The 25,967-nt window shown below is 45.8% G+C and overlaps 1 protein-coding gene across 1 annotated transcript; it reads left to right on the top strand.

Annotated features, from left to right (window-relative positions):
• The first annotated feature begins 4,399 nt into the window (after positions 1-4,399).
• On the top strand, positions 4,400-25,709 carry MRPL39 (mitochondrial ribosomal protein L39). The gene is made up of 10 exons (XM_056109362.1): positions 4,400-4,500; positions 5,764-5,970; positions 9,212-9,351; positions 13,445-13,544; positions 14,925-14,992; positions 16,813-16,925; positions 19,072-19,137; positions 20,516-20,669; positions 21,825-21,872; positions 25,616-25,709. Exons 1-10 carry the CDS (start codon positions 4,440-4,442, stop codon positions 25,676-25,678), a joined length of 1,020 nt encoding a protein of 339 aa, XP_055965337.1. The 5' UTR covers positions 4,400-4,439; the 3' UTR covers positions 25,679-25,709.
• Positions 25,710-25,967: the final 258 nt, after the last annotated feature.

The raw sequence follows: 25,967 nt of genomic DNA on the forward strand, positions 1-25,967 counted from the left end.
TTTTGAATAATAGATTAAACACAAAATAAGGGACACAAATAAATCTCGGACCTGAGCAACTAGCTGCAGAGATGGCCTGGGACTTTGCAATAGGCCTCTACTGGGCTGCTCCAGACGGGGGCAGGTACTGTCCCTCCACCTGCCCTCTAAGAGTCCCAGTGGTAAACATTTTCTAGAAGTCAGCGAGAAGCTCCAGGTATGAGTCAAGGTGACAGCAAATCCCAAGTCTCACAGGACAGGGGAGGAGTGGATCCTCCTTCTGCCCCCCCCACCGCCCTGATGGGACGCCCAGATAATGCCACATCCACCCACTGTCTACTTAAGCATTTATACTGGGGAGATTGGTGGTGGGAATGGGTACTGATGGAGGGATGGGTGTTTGATCATTGTATGACTGAAACTCAAACATGAAAGCTTTGTAACTGTATCTCACGGGGCTGGAGGGATAGCACAGTGGTAGGGCGTTTGCCTTGCGCACAGCCGGCCTGGCCAAGCCAGGTTCAATTCAATAATAAAAAATTTAAAAAAAAATAAAAATGAAAGTGCCTAATATCCCTGGTCATCAACACAACAACGAACAGAAACAACCATAGCACCAAAAAGCGAAGGGGGATAAACAAGATTTTGTGGTAAAAACAGAAAGGAGGACAAGCAGGTGTCTTAGAAAAGGAACTAAGAACAGACAGGGGAACTCAGGAGTCCACACTGAAAAAATAAATGGGGAGATGGGTTATGAATAAGTAAGGCGCTGGATTCTGGAGGAGTATGCCCTCCAAAATTTTAAGGCAGTTTTGCCAAAGGTCTTTGCCTACCCCCAGAAACCATGAACCTCCATCCTAAAGGAATCTCAGAATTATGTATGTTGTGGGGTTGATATGGGAGAAGGAACTTCTGAAGAATGGATCTATCTATAGCTGACCTTTTCATTTACGAAAATGCATACCAAAATGCATTTTTGAAATCCTGAGGAAATGTGAGGTGAGTAATGTTTACTAAACTTGGAAAGAAAGGAATTGGTGTGGCTACCACGGGTTAGATGATTTCGGACTACGTGCCTATTTCAGGATTCAGCATTCTCCGCATTCCGGTGTTTCCAATTATCACAGATGCTACTCTGGCATTCTCTATGGCCTTGAAGCAAACACTAACTTTATGTAACTCACTGTTTCTAAAAAACAAAGGAGAGAAATGAAAGGGTCCTTACTATCCCTTCAATTCATGATTTAATTTTAATTTTCAAGACCTCCAGAATCCTTAGTAATAAATAAATAAACACTGTATGCTATTTATTAATCAGTATTAGAGACAAAAATATATTCTTCACACTATTCACACTTTTAATTAAATGAAAACAAAAATATTATCTAGGGGCTGGAGTGATAGTACAGCAGGTAGGGCATTTGCCTTGGATGCCTCTGACCGGACATCCCATATGGTCCCCCAAGCAACGCCAGGAGTAATTCCTGATTGCAGAGTCAGGAGTAACCCCTGAGCATTGCTGGATGTGACCCAAAAAGAAAAAAATATATATTATCTATAAGAAACTGTACCGGGGCTGGAGCAATAGCACAGCGGGTAGGGCGTTTGCCTTGCATGAGGTCGACCTGGGTTCAATTCCCATCATCCCATATGGTCCCCCGAGCACCGCCAGGAGTAATTCCTGAGTGCATGAGCCAGGGGTAATCCCTGTGCATCGCTGGTGTGACCCAAAAAGAAAGAAAAAAAAAAAACCAAACAAACAAAAAAACTGTATCTCAGTGATCTGTGTTCCTGGTTGTCTCTCCCTTTACTATAGGACTGCGAAAGTTTTCTTGTGCTCTGAGAGAGGAATGGTTTTAGGACAGGTGGTAGCAGAAGTCGTGGACTGTGTGTGCTCTGTGATAGCTGAAGGTATACACTACGTGCTTTGCATTCAAACACATTCCACGTCTCCAGAAACCCACCAACATACACGTGCACAAACACACACCCCCATGTCTGCATCATGCCACTCCCAGCTCAGCTCACCAGAGTTGGCAGGGATGAATGCTGAGCTGAAGGGGCTGTTTAGCTCCACAGGTGTATTGAGGGATAACGTGAGCAGTGAGACCAGCAAGCGGATAGAGAGGTCAGGCCTCTGATTGGATCATCTTATACACGTCATTTGCATATGCCATCCAGATGGTAACCCTACGAGCATCATTTGCAGGGGATCTGATTCTTTTAGTATGGAAGAGAGATGAAAAAGTGTGAGGCTAAGATTTGGGAAAAAGGTTGATAAAGGAGAAGGCAAGAAAGGATTTAGAGTAAGGAAATATTTGGGAGCATTTTCTAAAGTTCTATCTTGGCTATATTTCTCAAACTGTTCAAAATTTAATGTCCTCTTCTGAAAAAGGATTATTATGCCAATCACTCAAGTAGCCTGTGCCAACTAAAAAAAAAATCCCGCTCCCATGATTTGCATATATTTAATATTTATTCACCATAATCATTACAATCCATTTAGCAAAATAAATTTCTGCGATACTTGGAATTTGTAATTTCTGTCCTCAGGCAATTTATGATTTAAACCTGTATAAATATATGGTTAAAAACAGAAGGCAAATAAATGGGGATTAATGGGAACAAATGCTTAAAGACTGGTGGTAACAAAGGGCTTTCGAATGGATAATTATATGCAAATTTAAGGAGGAAATCAAAGATACACATATGGGAGTCCCATGTATATAAATCACAAATGCGTCAGTGTATCTCTTGACTTATGATCTTAAACGAGGGAGGTAGAATGGTAAAATGCAGTTAACTGGGGTTAAATCTGAGTTACTTATGTACATCTCTTGCCTTAAAACTGAAGCTTAACGACCCGTGCCAGGGCTGTTGCTGAGAATGTGAAATTTAGGCCAACTGTTCCTTAGCCAGTACCGCCACCTGCTGGTGGTAGATAGTTATTGCACGTCAAAGAGCAGCGCGGGAAAAGGCAGCTTGTGTCGAGCAGTTACCCCCTGCAAAAGCCTTGAAACAGAACCGCTTCGAGTCAAAGCAATTCCATCCTTCAGCTATGAAATACTGACCTCAATAGCAGCAACACGCGCTACAAGGAAGCAATTAAGCAGCAGCTAGGATTTTTTTGAGACACTCATTTGTTTTACTCAACAACTATCTATTGACTGGCAGCTGTGTATCATGTACTCTTAAAGCTCAGACTATTGAAGGAGACACAAACTCTCCCTGTCATGCCTTTTAAATACGCATTTCTCTATTTAGAAAAAAAAAACAAATCTGGATCATTTCTGGATAGATCTTGGGCTTACAAAATTATCTGCAGGGTGTGTGTGGGATGGAGGATAGGCAAGATAGAGAAGGGAACAGTATGATAATAAAGCTGGGAATTATCACGTTGGACAAGAACTGAGTGTTAAAAGTAAGTAGAGGATCCTGGGGACACTAGTGCTGGGAAATGTACACTGGTAGAGGGATGGGTGCTGGAATACTGTACGACTGAAATTCAATCATAAATGGCTTTGTAATACTCTAAAATTTTTTTTTGAAGTAGGTAAGGGGATATTCTTGATAACCTTTCAAACCTGTCGGTATCTATATTGCAAACCGCAACGCCCAAGGGGGGGAGATGAAGGAGAAGGAAGAAAGAGGAGGAGAAGAAGGAGGAGGAGGAGGAGGAGGAGGAGGAGGAGGAGGAGGAGGAGGAGGAGGAGGAGGAGGAGGAGGAGGAGGAGGAACTGGCGCTGGGAAATGTACACTGGTGGAGGTATTGGAAAGCTATAACTGAAACCTAATCATGAACAGTTTTGTAAAAAATTAGGTGTTGGAACCTATAACTGAAACCTAATCATGAACAGTTTTGTAAAAAATCACTCACATTGATCCAATAAAAAAAATTAAAAAATTATCTGCAGGACGCATTACAAGATGCAAAAAAAGAAAAAAGAAAAAGTCCCCAAACTAAAAACCTAGGAGCGATTGAGCTCGAGCTTGGGGGACCCATTCCAGCCAACTCCAGAATCAAAAAAATCAAAGTTAAAGCATGACCTAGAAGCCTTCCAGATCCACCTGGTTTTGGAAGCAAGAGCAAAACCGAAGCATACCCCCTCCCCCCGCCACTCTTCTGTGCACAGATATTCTTTGAGGGAAGCAAGAAACACGTCTGTGGGTGGCACGTGTGTATGTGTGTGGCGGGGAGGGGCTCTGCTACCAAAGAGACGTTAGTTCCCCTATAGTCATCGAGCGCCCGGAGCATCCCTGAAACCCGGCGATCGCAAACCACGCCCCAAGGCCCGGGAGGAACTCGAGCCGCTAGCCCCGAGCGAAAAGTGCGCGTGCGCCCCCTGGCGGCGGCGGTGCGGAACGGACGCGTCCCCCGGAACCCAGCTGACCGGGCCCGAGTTTCCGGGGGAGGCGGAAGTGTCGGGCAGTGCGGCGGTTCCGACGGGCGAACCGAGGCCATGGGGCTGCTGTTGCTGCTGGGCCCGCGGCTTTGGCGGGCCCCGGGCCGGGCCGGATGCAGTGAGTTCCTGCGAGCGTCGGGGCGAGAGCGAGGCCGCGAGGAGGGGGTCCGCCCAGGGCGGGTCCTGGGGGGGTCCGGCGCGCCCGGACACGGGGATGGGGTCCCGGTGCACCCCGCCCTTGGCCTGGGGGTGTCCGTCCCGGGGGAGGGGTCCGAGGGTCCAGGGAAGGCCGCGACGGGTCGCAGGGACCTCTGGAACCCTGGACTTCTCGTTTAAGAGCCCGGTGCTTGCACGTTGTTGCCCTCCCATTGGGGAAGACTCCCGACTTGCCCCTGCAAGTGCTCCTCCTCCTCCTCCTCCCTCCTCCTCGTCCTCCTCCTCCCTCCTCCTCCCTCCTCCTCCCTCCTCCTCCCTCCTCCTCTTCTCTCCCCCCCCCCCCACACACACTGGGGAAGACTCCCGGCTTGCCCCTGCAAGTGCTCTTCCTCCTCCTCCTCCTCCTCCTACCTCCCCCCCCACTGGGGAAGACTCCTGGCTTGCCCCTGCAAGTGCTCTTCCTCCTCCTCCTTCCTCCTCCCCCTCCCCCTTCTTTTCCTCCTCCTCCTCTTCCCCCGCCTCCCCCTCCTTTCCCTCCTTCCCCCTTTTCCTCCCCCTCCTCCCCTCCCCTCCCCCGGATCGCCTTGTTTTGGGGGGCTTCGACAAATGCAGGCAGCATTCCTTGCTACCTCCCCTCGCTCCCCGGGACAGGATCATTTAGGCCTGGTACTTGCCTGTACCCCCCCCCCCCCCCCCCCCCCCCCGCCCCCAGGACCTGGCCAGAGAGCAGCAGCTCGGCTCACCTGCTCACCTCTGCCTCCTGCTTCCCGGTGACCTTCTGCCCCTGAGACTGTCAATCACCCGGGTTGGACCCCGGCCAGGGGATCTGGGCCGGGTTAGAGGAAGATCTGCGAGGCCAAGGGCAAAGGAAAAAGCGCGCGATTTCTTCCACCACTTTTGCTTGGGCTTCTGAACCCTCGAGAAACCTTGATTTGCCCCTGAGTGCTTGGTGGAGATGGACTTTTTTTGGGGGGGGTGGGGTGGGGTAGGGGTACATCTGGGGGGTGGTCAGGGGTGACTCCAGGCTCTGCATCCAGGAATCCCTCCTGGGACCTTATGGGAGGCGGAGATTGAATCAGGGTCAGCTGAGTACACTGCGGTATCTCTCTGGCCCTCCTTTTTTTTTTTTTTAAAGGTCCTGACTCTTTGAGACTGATGATGCGTGAGGGCTGGTTTGGATAGATGTATATTGTTATGATTATTCTTTTCCTCTCGGTCGACACAGGATGTATAGCGACGTCGTCAGCTTCCCGGCCGGCTCCGAACGAATTGGTAGAAATGCAGAACGAGCTCTTTAATAAAGAGAAGACGAGGCAGCTGTCGTTAACTCCCCGGACTGAGAAGATTGAAGTGAAGCATGTTGGGAAAACAGACCCTGGCACTCTGTTCGTGATGAACAAAAACATTTCCACGCCGTACAGCTGTGCAATGCGTAAGTAGTAAGTGAGGACAGGAACGGCTCACCTGAAACCCTCCTTTTATTTTTTTTCCCCCATCCTACTTGGTGCAGTTGAATTGGTACAGAGGAGACCAGATGTTAGAAGTCTCGAACCTTCTTGACCTGTCTGTTCTTTGTGATTTTAGTGCAATCACAGCTTGTCTTGGGATGTGCTTTATGTTTTTTTTGTGGATTTTTTTTTTTTTTTTGGCATTTCATGCTACACCTGGCTGTGCTTAGGGCTTACTCCTGGGTCTTTGCTCAGGGATCACTCCTGGTGGTGTTGGGGGGACGTATGTGGTGCCCGGGATGGAACCCTGGTCCTTAGCGTGCAAGGGTAGCACCTTAGCGCTGTACTGTCTCTCTGGCCACATTCGGATGTGCTTTAATCTGATCCAGTTTAGCGTGTCGAGTTGTTCCTGGTGGACGAAAGCAGCCTGAATGCTCTGTCGCTGAAGTAGTTACCCCTTTTAATGAACCGGAACCACTCAGTGTGGCTTTCATGAAAGGGCCCAAGGGTAAGGGGAATTTTCTGCCTCTGGTGACTGTGTTTTGGGGTCTTTTTTTACCTTTGGATAGCCTAACTTTCATTGTTTTTTTTTTTTTTTTTTTTTGGCGTTTTGGGTTACACCCAGGGATCAAACCTGGGTTGTCCTTGTATAAGGCAAATGCCCTACCTGCTATACTATCACTCCAGCCCCAACTTTCATTGTTTAGTTGCTGTTGCTACCTACCTCTTTGTTGTGTTTTTGTGTTGCATGTGTGTGATTAAAAATGTTCACTGGATAAAAAACTTTTTGTTTGTTTGTTTTTGGTTGTGCTGGGCATGGCAAACTCTCCATCACTGAGCTAGGTATCTCCCTGGATTATTCGGGAGCGGGTTATGCGAGGTATGTGATCTTCTGTGGAAATAAGGAAACTGAGCCTTGTGGTTTATTGTTGAGCAGGATGCTTTTTTATGGGGCGAGAGAGAGCTCTGTGAGCTGACGGAGCCTGTGCTCCATGTGCTGGAGACACAGTTTGGTCCTCAGTGCTCTGGGCGCAGCTGGGAGTAACCCAACACTGAGCTTGGAATTAACCCCAGAACATGGGCCTGACACGCCCCTTCCCTAAGAAAACCTGAACATAACAGTAACAGTGCTTTTCTAGGTGCTCTCATTGAATTGATCGCATATATTGCATTCATCTGGGGGAACATAAAGTAACAAAATAGGAGACTAATACCCAAGAGTGGCCGAGATTAGTACCAGGAGTTTTGCTCCATGGCTTGGAGGCCAGCCACATGTGCTAGGGGAAAAGGCAGCTCAGATAGAGAAGGGAGCACCAAATAAAGGGTGTTGGGAGGATCCTGCCAGGATGGAAGAAGCATGCTGAAAGTAGACTATCGACCGAACATGATTGCCACTCAGTGCCTCTCTTGCAAACCACAGAACCCTAAAGGAGAGAGAGACAACAAAAGGGAATGCCCTGCCACAGAGGCGGGGGGGAGGGGGGGTGAGAGGGATACTGGGACCCGTGGTGGTGGAAAATGGGCACTGGTGGAGGGGTGGGTGTTTGATCATTGTATAATTGAAACTCAAGCACAAAAATTTATAAATCTACAACTGTACCTCATGGTGTTTCACTAATAGAAATTTGAAAAATAAAAAACACTCCATAGTGTGTGTGTGTGTGTGTGGTGTGTAAAATGCATTGTTCAGGCTTAGAAAACTCAGTAATGTCTTTTTTCTTTTTCGGGTCACACCCAGCAATGCACATGGGTTACTCCTGGCTCTGCACTCAGGAATCAATCCTGGCGCTGCTCAGGGGATCATATGGGATGCTGGGGATTGAACCCCGGTTGGCTGCGTGCAAGGCAAATGCCCTACTGCTATCTTATAGGTTCAGTCCCCAAGCTCAGTAATGTCTTTATTAACAGTTTTTGGGGCCAGAGACAGTACAGTGGGTAAGGTGCTTGTGCTGCTGACCAGAGTTTGATCTCCTGGCAGTGCCGGGAATGATTTCTGAAAACAGCCAGGCGTGGCTCAAAAACTGTAAAAAAAATCAAGAGATGAAGAGCTTTAGTTATCAGCATAAGTTGACCTCTATAGCGTGCACTGTGAGTGTTCATTTATTCTAGTACTGGAATTAGTAAGGAAGGTAATTAGGGATTTGTGGGTGTTTGCTGAGCCTCTGCTAATACAACAGGCCTAAGGATAACGATGCAGTAGAGGACCAAGTCCAGGACCTCAAGGGGATTTATGTTACGTATCTCATGTAGTGGGGAAGTTTCTGAGCTAACCTTCAGGGTTCTGACACTAGCTTATTATTAATTAAACCTCTGGATTTAATAACTGACGAGTTAATTTTGTTTTTGTGTTTTTGCTTTTTGGGTCACACTCGGCGATGCTCAGTGATTACTCCTGGCTCTGCACTCAGGAATCACTCCTGACGGTGCTTGGGGAACCAGATTGGATGCCGGGGATCGAACCCTGGTTGACTGCGTGCAAGGCAAACACCCTATCTGCTGTACTATCTCTCCAGTCCCCTGACAAGATAATTTTAAGATGCACTTAGCCTTAATGAGTTTTGCAGATTCTTTGGTTAATTTTGTAGTAACCAGTACTGTAGCACCGTAGCACTGTCCTCCTGTTGTTCATCGATTTGCTCGAGTGGGCACCAGTAATGTCTCAACAAATTGTGAGACTTGTTGTTCACTGTTTTTGACATATCAAATATGTCACGGGGAGCTTGCCAGGCTTTGCTATGTGGGTGAGATACTCTTGGTAACTTGCTGGGCTCTCCGAGAGGGGCAGAAGAACCGAATAAGGTCGGCCGTGTGCAAGGCAAATGCCCACCTGCTGTGCTCTTGCTCCAGCTCAATAACCAGTACATTCGGTGTTATTTTTTTCTTGGTTACAAATGGAATATGTAGTATTTTTTGTTTTATTAGTGTTTTTTTTTCCTGTTTCTGTTTCTGTTTGCTTTTGGGCCATATGCCTGGCTCTGGACTCAGGAATTACTCCTAGTAGCGCTTGGGGTACCATATGGATACTGGGGATCAAATCCGGGTTGTCTGCATGCAAGGCAAGTGCCCTCCCCGCTATATAATTGCTCTGGCCCATATAGTAAGTTTTCTATTCCTCAAAGACAGCTTGCAGAATCTTTTTTTTTTTTTATTATTAATGTAGTGCTGACCACATTAGCTTGTCCCCTGGGTTTTGTGAGACTGAGACCCATCTGTTTTCAATTCTAGACTTAAGTGAATGGTACTGTAAGAAATCCATATTGGCGCTTGTGGACGGCGAGCCCTGGGACATGTATAAGCCTTTGACCAAGTCCTGTGAAATTCAGTTTCTTACTTTCAAAGATCGGGATCCTCGAGAAGTGAATAAGGTATTTCCGGCCCTACATCCTTTTCTTTGATCTCCCCCTCCCCCCTTGTTGTTATTTTCTGTAGAGTATAAAATGTGGATGGCCAAGTTCTTGTGGCAGATGACCCAGGCCAAATGTATCATCCCTGATTAGTATTTCGCATGTTGTGTAAGATGCCTTCAGAGTTTGGAAACTACCATGAGATTCATCTCTCCATATTTCAGTTTGAGAAAACTCACGTGTCTTATCGACTTGCATTGTTGGGTCACTGGCAAGTGATTTTTGTTCCTCGAATTCAGTCTTTGACTTGCTTCTCTGAATTATTTTTGTAGTGTTTCAGCTGTCTCTACTTCTCCCCTTGCTTCCACTTTTAAGCACTCGGGTCTTCTGGGAGAGTTTCATTATGCAGTAGAACTTGCCTGCCGTGGGACCGAGAGAACACAGGTCACTGTGTGTCTTGTGTGTGGCCAGCCCCACTGCTGTGATTCCCAGCGCTGCATGGGGTTCCGGAGAACTGCCGGATGTGACCCCATCTACTCCATATTCTCCTCGACTGTGGAGAATTTTTTTGTTTTTGACCCTGGCCAAAAAAAAAAAAAAAACCAAAAATACTTCTCTGATAACTGTTACCTTGGCTTTCCAGACCCCGAACATCTGACATTTGGAGAGTCTAGCACGGTAGCATGGTCCTCCCGTTGTTCATAGATTTGCTCGAGCAGGCCCAGTAAGTCTCCATTGTGATACTTGTTACTGTGTTTTGGCATATCGAATACGTCACGGGTTGCTTGCCAGGCTTTGCCGTGCGGGCGAGATACTCTCGGTAGGTCGTCAGGCTCTCCGAGAGGGGCGGAGGAATCGAACCTGGGTCGGCCAGGTCGGCCATGCGTGCAAGGCAAACGCCCTACCGCTGTGCTGTTGCTCCAGATTTGGAGAGTCATCATCATCTTTTTATTTTTTTCCCCAGTTCTTTATTACTATTTATTTTATTTTTATTTTAATGAGTCACCGTGACATACAGTACAGACTTACAAATTTTCGTGAATAGTTCTCAGTCAAACAATGTTCGAGTACCCATCCCTCCACCAGTGCCCACTCTCCACCACCAATGTTCCCAGTGTCCCTCCCGCCACCCACACCCCTTCCCACCTCTGTGTGTGTGGCAGGCACATTCCCTCTCTCTCTCTCTCTCTCCTTTTGGATGTTATGGTTCGGGTGTTATGGTTTGCAATACAGGCACCAAGTAGCCATCATGTTTGGTCCACAGTCTACTTTCAGCACACATCTTCCATCCTGAGAGATCCCTCCAACCATGGTTTACTTAGTGGTTCCTTCTCTATCCCAGCTGCCTTTTCCCCCAGCACTAGAGTTCGGCTTGCTCTTGGTAATGCTCTTCCTTTAATACTGAGTGTTTTCTTTCCATCTCTATTAAAATGCTGTCTTTCATCATTCAGATACTTTCTGCTCTGTGGCACCTATTCAGCTACTTGTGAGAATTCATCTCTTTTTTTTTTCCTCCGGTGCTTCACAACACATGGTTCAATGTCTTTAGATGCGATCTTTCCTAGTGTAGTTGAATGTATTTGGTGTAGAGGACTCTTTTTCTTTGGGGACGAGGGGCACGCCCAGCAATGCTCAGGGCTTTTCCTGCATCTTTGCTCAGGAATGATTCCTGGTGGTGCTCCGGGAACCATATGGGATGCTGGGGATTGAACCTGGATTGACCATGTGCAAGGCAAGCACCCTACCCGCTGTGCTATGGCTCCGTCCCCTTGGATTCTGGTCTTCCTGAAGACAGGGACCATATTCCTGTTTCAGCAAGTTTGAGATTTATATACAATCAGTCACACTGTTACTCTTCACGCTGTGTGTAAATATTGGTGAATGTTTATACTGTGTAGATATTGTCAAGAAATAAAATGCCCAAAAGCCATCCAAGAGTAAGAACAAATATTATCATATACTGGGCATTGTCAGTTCAGTCTTCATAAAAATGCACGCAAATAGGCACTATTGTTCCTATTTTCCAGGCGAATAGGGACAGTGAAGTTCAGCAGCCTTGTCATGGTGACTGGTTTAGAATGTGGTGGAGCCCGGCTTTGCGCCTAGACGTTCTGGCTGTGGAGTCTGGCCGACACTGGCACTGTCTAAAGTAGGGCCAGCTGGAGACACACCGTCTGCCGCTTCCCTAGGGCCTGGCTTGTCCTTTGCCCCGCGTGTGGTGCATGGTTGTTGGGTATGCTCCGGGGCAGTTTTTATCTCCCCCAGTCAAATGAACCCCACTCTTGGTATCCTGTGGGGGCAGCTTGTGAGAACCACATGCCCAGTTCCAGGTGTGCGGGCCAGGGACAGAACGCCACAGGTGGACAGTTCTCGTGCTTCTCCTGATGACCACAAGGCGTTGTGTGGATGCCCGTGTCCGGCATGTCCCTGGTCAACCTGGTAAGGTGGCAGCCGGGGCAGCGTGAGGGGGCCTTGCTATGTGCCGTTGGAGTTGTCACGGATGACTTGTTGCCATAAGTGACTTGACTGATGGAACTGTCCTGGGAGGGGTGCAGCATGAGTCAGATTTAATTCTTTTTCCTTTTCTTCTTTTTGGTTTTTTGCTTTTTTGGGTCACACCTGGCAATGCTCAGGTGACCATATGGGATGCTGGGGAATCAAATCTGGATCAGTCACGTGCAAGGCAAACGCCCTCCCTGCTTTTTTTTTTTTTTTAATAAATTTATTTATTGAATCACCGTGAGAGTAGTTACAAAGCTTTCGTGTTTGAGTGTCAGTCGTACAGTGATCAAACACCCTTCACCAGTGCACATTTTCCACCACTAAAAACCCCAGTATACCCCTCCATCCCACCCCTATCCCTATCTGTGTGGCAGATAATTTCCACATTACTATCTCTCTACTTTGATCACATTCAATATTTTGACACCAGTTCCATCATTATTATTTGGAATTTTCCCCCAACACTTAGACCTGCTGAAAGGCAACATTGGACAATTTGTTTTCTATTGCTGATTTTGAATAGCATATGATGTCGTGCAGTGGCACGATCTTGGAATTTTGAAATTTTAATAATTAGGTCTGGAGAGATTTCTGCCAAGAGCCACTCCGAGATTCCGTGATTCAGATTCGTTTGTGTGTCTTTGGGATCATGACCTTTAAGAAGCTTAATAAGAAGCCAGAGGGGCAGATCTAACTCTTGAAAGTTGAGTTTTCCCTCTACTTTGTTTGTGGTACAAATAGGTACATACTACCATTTGACTTTAGTATAATAGTTTGTCACTAAGTTAACTTTATCCTGGGTTAAAGTTTCATTACTACCAAATAATTAAACGATGCAGGGTCCAGAGAGATCATCTAGTGGGTGTGCAAAGTGCCTGCCTGTGTGCGGCCAACATCAATCCCATCTCTGCCACCCCATGTGGTGCTCGAAACCTGCCAGGAGTGGTCCCTGAGTGCAGAGCCAGGTGTAAGCCCTGAGCACTGCCGAGTATGGTCCCCAAAGCAAAACAAATAAACAAATATCCGGTCTGTTAGTTCTTCCGCTGTTTTGGTGTTTGGTATCTCCTGCAGGATGTTACAGAAAACATGAAGTTGGTGCTTTATTATGTTCTGTCTTTGCGTGACCCGATGATGATCACTGCTACTCGTTGAGGCTGGAGATATATATATATTTGTATATATTTTACCTTTTAAATCACCATGAGATACAGTTACAGATTTACAAACTTTCACAATTATGTTTTAGTCATACTATGATCAAGTATCCACCATCCCTCCACCAGTGCCCATTCTCCACCACCAATGTTCCCCCCCCCACCCCACCCCCACCCCGTGGCAGGCACATTCCCTTTTACTCTCTCTCTCCTTATGGTTTGCAGTACAGGTACTAAGTGGCCATAGTGTTCAGTCCATAGACTACTTTCAGCATGCTTCTCCCGTCCCGATCCAGCCCTCTAAGCATCATTTACTTGGTGATCCCTTCTCTATCTCAGTTGCCTGGATGTATGTTTGAGACATCATTTCCTGAGTCAAAAACTCAACCTGAATGTGAACATTGAAGAAATGTCAGTGGGTCTCAGTGTGCGTCGTGCTTGTGTTTTTATTTTTCTAGGCATATTGGCGATCTTGTGCCATGATCCTGGGCTGTGTGATCGAGAGGGCGTTCAAGGATGAATATGTGATCACTTTGGTCAGAGCTCCAGAAGTTCCTGGTAATGTACACTTTTAAGTAAATAAATGAGTATTGTTGCCTTGGAATAGTTTAGTGTCTATATTTGTGGGGTTTTTCTTTTTTTTTTTTTATGTTTTAGGGCCGCACCCAGCAATGCTTAGGGGTTACTCCCGGGTTCTGAACTCAGAACTTAGTCCTGGGACTGCTCGGGGGATCATACGGGATGCTGGCCCCATGCAAGGCAAGCGCCCTGCTTGCTCTGTTATTGCTCTGGTTCTCCCACTTTTTGGGGAACTGGGGGAAGTTAGATCTGTGGCAAACAATTGGGATAAGAGTAATGTTTTCTTAGATTTTTTTTTTCTCCTTTTCTTTCTGAACCATATAAGTAATGCTCAGGGGTTACTCCAGGCTCTGCACTCAGGAATTATTTCTGGCAGTGCTTAGGGAACCATATAGGGTGCCAGGGATTAAGTCCACACCCTGTACTATTTCTCCAGCCCCCACTTTTTTAAAAAAATTTTTTTATATATATATTTTATATTTATTTTTTAATAGTGAGGCACCATGAGGTACAGTTGTAGACTTACACATTTTTGTGCTTGGGTTTCGATTATACAATGATCAAACACCCATCCCTCCACCAGTGTGCATTTCCCACCACCTCGGATCCCAGTATCCCTCCCACCCCCCCAGCCCCCATCCCACCCTGCCTCTGTGGCAGGGCATTTCCCTCTCTCTCCTTTTGAGTGCCATGGTCTGCAAAAGAGGCATTGAGTGGCAATCATGCTGGTCGACAGTCTACCCTCAGCATGCTCTCCCATCGTGGGCGGATCCTCCCAACACCCTTTATTTGGTGTTCCCTTCTCTTTCTGAGCTCCCCCTTCCCCTAACATGTGTGGTTGTCCTCCGGGTCATTGAGTAAAATTCCTGGTACTAATCTCTGCCATACTTGGGTGTTAGTTTCCTATTTTGTTACTTTATGTTCCCCAGATGAATGCAATCTTTCTATGTCTATCCAGCCCCCACTTTTATAGTTTGCAGAGCAGGAAAAATGGCTGAGCCCTGAATTTAAGGCCTATACATTCAGTTGGGCTGGAGTGATAGCACAGCGGTAGGGCATTTGCCTTGCACACAGCCAACATGGCCGACCTGAGTTCGATTCCTCCGCCCCTCTCGGAGAGCCCGGCAAGCCACCGAGAGTTTCTTGCCCGCACGGCAGAGCCTGGCAAGCTCCCCGTGACGTATTCGATATGCCAAAACACAGTAACAACAAAGTCTCCAATGGAGTCGTTACTGGCCCCGCTCAGCAAATTGATGAACAACGGGAGGACAGTGACAGTGACAGACATTCAGTTGTTGCAGTTTGTTACATTCTTCCCTCATAGTTTTGACTTTGTTTTTATCTTGGCTCGATTTCTAGTAATTGCTGGAGCTTTCTGCTATGACGTGGCCTTGGATAAGAGACTGGATGAGTGGACCCCGACAAAGGTGAGCGCCCTTTCTGGAGGGCAGGTTTGCGAGCCTTTTGGCTTTTCTGGCTCAAATGATTCCTGCATGTTCCTATTGTTGGATGATGTTGCCTGTTGGAATTACGCACCTGCGTATCCACCCCCTCTCTTTGTGCTTCCTTTTATAGTGTGTTTCAAACAGAGGCGTCTGAATGAGGGTATTCATAACAGTGTGGTTCATTGCAGGGAAGCTTTATAGCCTGCCTGATCTTTTTGCCTTTTCTTCAAAATGCTTTTTTTCCTTTTTTTTTTTTCTCTCGAGAATAGGAATGTTTGGAGATGCCCAGATGTTATTATAGAACTTGAGAAGTTTAGCTCCCTTGATGAACTGGTGGCGGGAGGCCTGGAGTCCTTATTCCTTGACTCCTCTGAGCACTGTGTGACAGCCACTGCCAAAAAAAAAAAAAAAAAAAGCCAACTTTTTTTTTACCTGTTGTCTGCTGTGAGATCTCTGGATGCAGAAGAGTCACCCAGAGAGTGAGAGTGAATGGCAGGATCAATCTGATTTCTGCAGACCTAATCAATTTAGCAACGTCTGTCTAGACACTGTCCTTCTTCCCCCCCCCCCCCCACCCCCCCAGTTCCAGAGTCGTCTGTAGGTCTGGGACTTGGGTACCGATAGGGTCTGTCTGTGGCGGATGATCAAACAGGGTGTGTGCATAAATAGGGTAGCACTGTAGTACTGTCCTCTCGATGTTCATTAGTTTGCTCGATTGGGCACTGGTAACGTCTTCATTGTGAGACTTGTTGTGACTGGTTTTGGCATATCAGATACACCATGGGGAGCTTCCCAGGCTCTGCTGTGCGGGCGGGATACTCTCGGTAGCTTGCCGGGCTCTCCGAGAGGGATGGAGGAATCGAACCCCGGTTGGCCTCATGCAAGGCAAACGCCTTTACCCGCTGTGCTATTGCTCCAACTCGCAGAAATTCATAACATTGAATAATCTGGACAGGGTCAGTGATGCTGTTACAGTACCCAGAGAAACTTCCTGAATCACCTAGACCAGGGCTCCATACACGTTTCCTACTTGCCATCCCCTTTTGCCTGGGAATACCTTTGTACGCAGGACACAGTTGCTTTTGAATTAATTTTTGGTTGTTGCTTATTCAAAGACCTTCAGCTATTACCGAGCCTTTGCAGCCCCATGTTTTTATGCGGTTCCCATTTGGGACGGGCAGCCACACAGTTTAAGAAGCTAGGAGGACATCAGTCGTAACTTTTGGACCCATGCCTCTCAAAATCTTTATTTTACTCATACTGTGGAAACATTTTTGTGTCTTGCTGTTTATTCACATGTCTGCTTTTTTTGCACTGTTGTAATAAACACATAGAAGGCGATCTAAAATGAGATAAAATATTAATGATTCTTTGTTGAATTATATTTAACAATACAAATATAAGCTGATATGGTAAATATAATAAACCACAAGTTTTGGAGCTGTAAAAATGGGAGAAATTGCAACATGCTCATCTTTAATGATCCAAGTATTCCATTGTTGCAAATGAATAACTTTTCGTGTAAATTTTATTTTGCTTTGGTTGACTATAATGGTAAAACTAATATGAAGAAATTTTCTTTTTTCTTTGGTGTTTGGGCCCCACTAACAGCACTCGGGGGCTTACTCTTGGCTCTATGCTCAGGGATCACTCGCGGTGGTGCTCACGGGACCTTTTGGGGGTGCTGGAGATCCAACCCAGGGTGGCTGCATGCAAGGCAAACATTTTACCTGCTGTCCTGTGTCTCTTCAGCCCCTGGGAAAATGAAATCGTTATAGAAGTTTAATGCTTTGTCTTTTAAGGAGAACCTGCGTTCCTTCACAAATGATGCCCGCACTTTAATTTATAAAGATCTCCCATTTGAAACTCTGGATGTGGATGCAAAAGTGGCGTTAGAAATATTTCAGCACAACAAGTAAGTGAACTTCCTTGGAAATAGAGTAAATTTCCCAAAGTTTTGTGGAGTGAAGAAAATAAAGCTTTGGGGACGTTTTATGAGATGCATGGTATCATTTTGCTTTCAGCTCTAGGATCATTATTTCAGTCTATTCATGCTTGCTGACCTCATCATATATTTCACAGAGAGAAGCCCCACCTACCCTCATGTAATTTTTTTACTTTGCTAAAATAACCCTCTCCCATTTACCAGCACCCGCACCCCCCCCCCCCCCCATAATTGTTTGTTTTGTTTTACTTCTGTTTTTATGATTGGTCTTTTTTATATCAACATAATTCTGTTTTTCTTTATGTTGTCCTAGTAAAGAAAGTATGATTTTGTGCATTTTTGAAGCTGTCTCTTTCCTTCTTTCCAGGGAAATGAAAGGAATAAGAGAAAATGCCAGCAATTTGTTGAAAAAATTTTTTTGGATCAATATTCAGAATCCCTGCTAACTTCCTACTTTCTTTTCTCGCTCAGAATAGCTTCTTAAGAACATAAGGTAGCACTGTAGCACTGTCCTCCCGTTGTTCATCAATTTGCTCGAGCGGGCACTAGTAACGTCTCACAACAAATTGCGAGACTTGTTGTTACTGTTTTTGGCATATTGAATATGTCACGGGTAGCTTGCCAGGCTTTGCTGTGCAGGCGAGATACTCTCGGTAGCTTGCCGGGCTCTCCAAGAGGGGCAGAGGAATTGAACTCGGGTCGGCCATGTCGGCCGCGGGCAAGGCAAACGCCTTACCCGACATAAGGTAAAACTTATTATTAATCAGATTAAAATAACAACTAATTAGTACGCAAGTCAATAGTTCTGTAAAAAAAGCAGTGATAGAGGCACTAGATTCTGATGCCTTGTAAAATAGTTGATGTTGTAAATTAGATTTTCTTTAGGTTAATCTGGAAATTCAGGCACACTTGTCATGGGTTAGTTTAAAAAAGTCTCCTGGATCTGTACTTCTGCGTGGCATTTTCAAAAATGATGTGCCTCAGAAGATTAATCGGACCATGGTGAATACGTACTCTCTCTAGCTAAGCTGGAGAACAGAATGCACCTCAGTATATTCTGAGGAAATTTCCCAGAGCGATGCGGGGCTTAGGGGACCCTCGGGGCTTCTGGGGTATGATCTTGTTTTTCTCTCTCCAGCTCCAAGGCTTTTCATATCAGGCAGTCAAGACTTGAAGTGCACATGGACGATGTGCTACTAGCCATATTGGCAAAAGTGGGCACATTCGAGGGGAATTTGGGCAATGGGATTGTCATGATTTGCTAATAACATTTGGTTATTGAAGGTGTTATCATGAGTCAGGAAATCAAGGAAACTGCTGACGCTTTTTACTGGGACCAAGTGAGGGTTTGACGGTGCCATTTACTAAGGAGAAAATTCAGGAAGGTTTCACGGGAAAAGTTGGGGGAGATAAAAGGGGGTAATTTTTGCCGAGGTTTGAGAATTTTGGAGATTAAGGTGCTGTGGAAACACACCCAAGGGGGTGGCCAGGGAGATGTTGGGGACACAGGCATCAGCTCAGAACAGGTGTAAGTGATAGTGAAACCTGCGCAGAGCTGGCTTTGGATGATGGTTTGTGACAAAAGAGAGGCTGAGGATAGAATGGTCCAGGAAGGGCAAGTGCTAGGCACCAGGGAACACTGTGAGGGCTGTGCAAAGAGCCAGCAGGAAAGGGGTGGGGATGAGCAGTGGAAGCAGATGGAAACTTCCTGTCTTGACTGTGGATGCTGGCTTTGACCAGAGCCCTTTGGGGAGTCATTAGCCTATGGCCAGTTTGAAGGAGGGGGGAAGGGTGAGGGGAAGGGCTCAAGTGTAAAACACTCATGGAAACTCTTAACTGAAGAGAGAAATGAATGTCTAACTCTGAATGTCTTTTTTGGAGGGAAGGGGGCACATTTAGACTTAATATTGTTTTTTCTTTTTTGGATCACACCTGGCAATGCATAGGGGTTACTCCTGACTCATGCACTCAGGAATTACTCCCGGTGATGCTAGGGGGACCATATGGGATGCTGGGAATTGAACCCGGGTCGGCCGCATGCTAGGCAAATGCCCTACCCGCTGTGCCATTGCTCCAGCCCCTAGACTTAAAATTTTTTTCTTTATTTTCTATTTAGGTATAAAATAGATTTTATAGAAAAAAAAGCATCTCAGAATCCTGAAAGAATAATCAAGCTACACAGGTAAGTAAAACTTTAAAGACCATCTGTGCTGCTTTATGGGGAGCCTCAGTTTTTTTCTTTTTTTTTTTTCTTTTTGGTTTTTCGGGTCACACCTGGCGATGCACAGGGGTTACTCCTGGCTCATGCACTCAGGAATTACTCCTGGCGGTGCTCAGGGGACCATATGGGATGCTGGGAATCGAACACAGATTGGCTGGGGCCCCGTGCAAGGCAAACGCCCTACCTGCTGTGCTATCTCTCTAGCCCGGGGATCCTCCGTTTTATGGCTAATGAGATAGAGCATCTGACTGCAAGAGGAGTATTTCTGCTTGGCTTCGCTCTTCTTGCTGTCTCATTTTCTTTTGCTTTGCTCATTGTTTTGATAATAGTGGTAATTCTAAGCTTTAAGTTACCTTCAGGGGGCAGTTCGGGTTTCTGTTCCTCATTTTATTTCTGTTTTCTACCTTTGCATTTCAAGAGTTGGAAACTTAACTTAAAAATACTGTTTTAAGAGTTTTGAAAGTGGGCGAAATAGTCATCATTCTGATTTATGCATGACAGTGCACGTGTGTACAGAAACGTGACTGCTGCCTAGTTACTGGAGTTGCGTGTCAGTAAAATTCGAGGGTGCTTTCTGCGGCCCGGCTGAGGGGGCGAAGACAGTGCCTGATGCAGCCGCGTCTTCAGAGCCTCTCTCCGTTTCCTCAGTGTCTGGACTCAAACTTAACTTCCTCTAGAGAGTTTCTATTTGTCTCCAGAGGAACCGTCCCACACGCTGAATTCTCACCTCAGATGAATGAGTTCTTGTAGGTTATCAGTTTAGGCATTGGATTTACTTGATTGCATGATGTGTTCGGTGAACTTAGAAAACTTAGTAAGTTCTGGGGCTGGAAAAATAGTGCAGTGGGGAAGGCCTTGCACAATGCTGACCTGGGTTCTATCCCAGGCATCCCATGTGGTCCCCCGAGCCTACCCTGAGCATTGCCACGTGTGATTCAAAAAGCCGAGAGAGAGAGAGAGAGAGAGAGAGAGAGAGAGAGAGACAGACAGACAGACAGACAGACAGACAGACAGACAGGAGAAGGAGAGAGAGAGAGAGAGAGAGAGAGAGAGAGAGAGAGAGAGAGAGAGAGAGAGAGAGAAAGAAATACCTTCGTAGTTTAGAGAGAGAGAAATACCTTTGTAGTTTCTGTCCATTTAAATGAAGGGAAAAGTTCACCTGACTGATGTTTTAAGCCTTGGTCTACTTTCAGCAATGCTGATGTCAAGTGCTGCTGATCCACATCGAAGGATCTGTTCTTGGAATTTCACAGCAGAGGATCAAGAGGTTCTTTGTTAAGCTATTGTAAATTATTTGCCCCTAAGGCTTTATTCTTTTTCTTTTTTATCATCCAATCAGGTTTGGTGACTTCATTGATGTGAACGAAGGCCCCGTTATTCCAAGAACGAGTGTTTGTTTCCAGTATGAAGTGTCCGCCATGCACAATCTTCCGGCTTCTGGGCCAGATCTAGTACGAAGATTCCAGGGTCTCTCGTTACCTGTTCACTTACGAGTAAGCGAAGAGTCAAGTCTTAGCTCATCTGTTAGGCGGGTGCTTGGAATTTTCATTGGTTTCTTTACCCATTGTTTTAGGCAACTCACTGCTCAGGGATTTATTTCTGGCTTTGTGCTCAGTACTGACCCCTGGTGGTGCGGGGAATTTTAACCTAGGTAGGTTGGTGGGTTGCAAAGGAAGTGCCTTGACACAATTTTTTTCACCCCAAATTTGAAGGGCATGTATTTTAATCTTCACTAAATTAACATTTTTTGAATTGGATTTGTGATTAAAGACAGGCATGGTTTTCTCTGTAAGCACAACATTTTTTTTTTCCAGAAGGATTCCCAAGTATTTAGTCATTTTACTAGCTAGTTCACCAACTCCCCGCCTCTCATTGTGCACATTTAACCGTCTTAATAAAATGAATGACCCTTATTTGGTCATTATGTACTTCACAGTTTTAACTTAGACATTTTAATATGAAGGATTAAGGAAATTTGTTCTAGTATTTTACTCTTGTCTTTGTTTTGACGCGTTCTTTTAAAGTTATTGTTAAAGTTGTCCAAAGACTGCCATTTGGTGTGAAAACTCCATAGCTGAATTGGTTTTGTTGTGTTTTGGGGCCACTCGCTGCAGTGCTCAGGGATTTCTCCTGGGTCTGTGCCAGGATCACTTCTGGCCATACTGGAGGGTCACATGAGGTGCTGGGACTAGAACCCAGGACGGCCGCATGCAGCCAAGCCCCCTATAGTACATCTCTGCTCTCCTCATACTTGGCTCTCAATGATGCTGGCCTTGTGATTGCTTCTGATTTTAAGAATGGCCTCTAGATTGCTGAAGCTCTTCGCACGTAGGAAAGAGCTACATAGAATATGAAGGAAAATGGAGCGGGTTTTTGCTTCCTATGGGAAGGAGTTCTTTGTATAATGGTGGTGATTAAGATGGACAGGAGAGGAAGGATGGGATATTTAGGACTTTTTTCTTCTTGCGAAGCAAAGCCACTGTTCTAGGTCCCTTTCCCTACTGTAATCCAATTCTGTGACCACTGTGACAAAACAGTGTTTTCTCGTTTTTACGTATTTGTTATGCTTAAAACCTGTGCAAAGATTCAGCCTTGTTTATTTTAACTTGCTTGAATTCATAGTAAGACATTTTTTTTTCTCCCTTAAGGCACATTTTACAATATGGGATAAGCTATTGGAAAGATCTCGAAAACTGGTAAGTGCTTTTTTGGTTAGTGTTTCTGACAGCTAATGAGTACTCGTCTGTGAAGAAATTCTCATTAAAATTAAGCAACAAAAGAGAAAAAGGAAAGAAAGAAAAAAGTAATTATCTGTCTCAACAACTGAAGCCGTATGTGGTGGTTGATTGCAGTGGTACATTGGCAAGAGGAAAGTTGTAATTTAGCAATTTCTCTTTATTTTGAATTTGTTATTTTCATGGAAATGGTACTGTAGGCTTTGAAGGTAGATAAAAATATTACTATAGAAATAGTTCTTGATGTTTGTAATGGCGTTAATTAGTTTTATGTTAAAAAAAAAACCCAGTGTGTTCACAAACTGCAATTGGTGTTAAATTAAGAACGTTAGATCTTTTGGGGCTGGAGCGATAGTACAGTGAGTAGGGTGTTTGCCTTGCACATGGCTGACCTGGGTTCGAGATCCAGCATCCCATATGGTCCCTCGAGCACTGCCAGGAGTAACTCCTGAGTGCATGACCCAGGAGTAACCTGTGTACATGTCTGGGTGTGACCCAAAAAGAAGAAGAAGAAAAAAAAAGAACATTAGATTTTTTTTTTTAAAAACCATCATTTTTGTTGTTGTTGTTGTTTTTGGGCCACGCCTGATGATACTCAGGAGTTACTCCTGGCTTGCTCTTGGGAATTACTCCTGGTGGTCCCTGGGGACCATATGGAATGCTGAGGGTCAAACCCGGGTCTGCTGTGTGCAAGGCAAATGCCCTGCCCATTGTACTGTCTTTCCAGCCTAGAAGCATTTGGATTTTAACCTACTGAACAGGCCATCTTCTTGGGGTCAGCAGGTAGCGGCCCCCACAGCAATGAGCACCCACTTTGGGGAAGTGAAACCTGAAGGTTGTTTTAGCTGATAACACAGTTTACTGCACGCACACAGAGGAAGCACAGTTTACTGCACGCACAGAGAGGAAGCCAGGGCTCCAGATTTCTCACTCAGAGAATAGAACGGGTTGGGGCCGTTTATTACCTCAAAGGAGGGAGGATGGAAGTCTGAATAATTGTTCTGAAAATTGTCCCGAGAAAAGCAAAGTGGCATTTGTGGGAGGAGCCCTGAGCTCAGTTCTTGAATCAGATGTTTTGACTCCAGATGTGAGCATCTTTGTCCTACTGTAAAATGCTCAGGCAGTGACTCAACACAGCTGTTTCTCTTCTTTGTGGTGCTGAGGATGGAACCCATGGCCTTACGCATGTGAGGCGTTTGTTCTGCCATTGAAGCTGTAACTCCAGCCTATAGCTGTCTTCACTCTGCAGTGCTCAGAGGTGCTTCCTGGCTCTAGGCTCAGGCTGGAGGTGGTACCGGGGATCGAACTGAAGTTGACCACCAACATGGCAAGGCTTATACTGTAATCCCTGTGCCAACCGTCCACCCCTCTCTTCCAGAGGTTTTTTCTTACTACAATTTAACGAAAATTTAAAGATGAAGATTTGACAGATACAGTTTAAAACTGCTTTTATTGTTGACATTAAAATGTCCTGGTCATCACTTGATCACTTGAAATCCCGTTACTCATTGATTTGCTTGAGCAGGGGCCAGTAACGTTTCCATTCATCCCTGTTCCGTGCTAGTGTAGCCCAATGGTGTCTGCTTGCTCCAGGAACACCAAGAGACTCAAACCGATTGTTTAGGGTCTTGACGAAGAAGTCTAACCATCTCGTAGGTGGGCAGCCACATGATCTTTTGACGTCCTGTGGAATCCACTCGGTAATGGCTCTAGTCCAGCGGTCGTCTTCAAATTGCATTATGTGTCTGGTCCATCTGATTTTCGATGCCTTGGCAAATGAGACAGTGTCCCTGATTCTCGATCATCGACGGAGGTTGGAATGCCGGATCCCTTCTCTCACACTAAGTGAAGCATGATACTCCAAGTATCTGGCTCTTTTGATTCCTCTTTGGGAGACCCAAATAGCGTTCTCATCCTGTTTTCGTAGGGCCGAGGTCTCTGAGGCATATGTTAATGCAGGAAGAACGGTTGAGCCAAAGGGATGTGCCTGGAGCTGGAGGTTTTTCGTCCTCTTAGCTATTTCTTTGACACTCTTGAAGGCGTTCATGCCACTTTCTTCCTCCTGCACAGCTCTGGCGCCAAGTCGTTCCTCATGAGACTCAGCCAGGAGGTCATTCATGTGGGACTGTGACATGGAGAAGTACAGGACTAGCGCGGGGTTGATGAAAGGAAGGTCCCCAGGAATTGGGGACTGCTACAGGCTGAATAAAAGCAGTCCAGGGAGATGCTGTTTTAGGAGGGAGTTTGGGGATTGTCTCAGAGGGAGCCACTTGTCTTGAGGCATGGAGGAAGGGTGAACACAGTCGGTGGGATCTGACTCTGAGTGTTCAGGCGCCTATAGAGTGGGTGATGATTCCAGAGAAATCTGTGGGAATAGTCTGCAAGGGGCCTCCCTCCGTGATGTAAATTTTGCATTCCCCTCTTGAAGGTTATGGGGGTGACTGGAGAGTTGTAAAATTTTTTTATCTTGGGTGTTTGGGTCACACTAGCTGCTGGTGCTCAGGGTTCATTCAGGGCTCTGTCCTCAGGGACCTTTCCTGTTGGGATCATCTAGGGTGCCGGGGATAGAATAGAACCGGGTTGACTGCATGCAAAGCAGGCTGTCCCCTGCTGCACTGTCTCTCTGACCCTGTGGCTAGAGCATTTGAACACAGATGTTACCTGTTGGTCAGCTCTACCTAACGTTCATTCTGGGGATGGCGTGGGAAAAGGTGGCTGCTGAAACCAGTATTCTTACTAGGGCCATAGAGAACGATGAATTGTCAGGCTCGGTATGAGCATGGGCACTACAGTGAGTTTCATAGGTGGAGTTAACAGGACTGTCGCTTGACTGCAGTTAAAGGAGCTGGCTTCTCTATGTTGGGGGCAGGCAGGTTGGTAGACCCTTTCTTGAAAGACATGGTACAGGAGTGGGACAGATTTGGGGCTGATGAGAAGTAGATTTAGCCCTGAAAGTTTAATATCTCTGGATGCCATCAACGAGAAATAAGGACACAAAGTCCTGAGTTGGTGGAGGCTGTTTTGGTCAGTGATGGGCTACATTTGTGGTTGTGGCACTCTGTGATGTTTCCCTCGATGGGCGAACGTGCACCTGTCCTTAAGGGATGTGAATAGTGCATTGTTCAAAATAGTCCTGTCTTCCAGCAATATAGACTGGTTTAAAATACTTTGGAGCACTTCTGTACATTTTCTTATTTGTAGTGCTTCATTTATAGTTGAAAAATACAATGACAGTTTTATTTGTCATTTATTTGTCATCAGGTACATAGGATGAAAACTCTCATCCTATGTGTTTTGGATTTTATTTTTTAATGGATCACAGTAATTTATGTGGGGATATTGGCCTTATTTCTCTTTCTGCTTTACTTTTTATAAAGTTTATTTCTGAGTGTTCATTTTTGTTTGGTGGGGTGGGAGTGTATGTTGGTTTGGGTTTGGGGTCCACACCTGGCAATAATCAGTGACTAGTCCTGGCTCTAATTTTACTGGTCACTCCTGGCGGTATTCAAGGGCCCATATGCGGTGCTAGGAATCGGTCACCTGTGGCAAGCGCCTTAACCCTGTTCTGCTGCGCTGTCCTTAAAACTTGCTACTGAAGGAGAAAACCCAGGACCATTAGAGAACTGTGGGATGGTCCTACATGGTGGGTGAAGGAGAAGACAAAGTGTTGATCTGAAAAGTAAAGAGCTGTTTGTGTTTTACAGGTAACTGAAGAGCAAAGTGAAGAAACTACACCAGAAACTCCATCTCCATCTCCATCTCCTTAAAATTTAATTATGTATAATAAATTAAAAGATTTTTTTATGCAGTGTTGTGTGCTTGTGAGGATGTTTTTCTCCCTAAGATCTATACCAGTGTTTGCTTTTACTTTCTTAAAGAATAAAACAACAGGGGCGAGGCATGTGGCTCAGTGGTGAGTACATGTTTTGAATGTGTGAGGTCCTGGGTTCCGTCCCCAGTAAAACCCCTGGGTGCAGTTTCCATTGGCACCTCTGCGCCCCCAAAAGGAACTGCTTACCTTGATGGCAATAAACTTACTGCACAGAAATAGCACCA

This window comes from Sorex fumeus, unplaced genomic scaffold (genome assembly GCF_029834395.1).
Source record: "Sorex fumeus unplaced genomic scaffold, SorFum_2.1 ptg000265l, whole genome shotgun sequence".
Lineage (NCBI taxonomy): Eukaryota > Metazoa > Chordata > Mammalia > Eulipotyphla > Soricidae > Sorex > Sorex fumeus.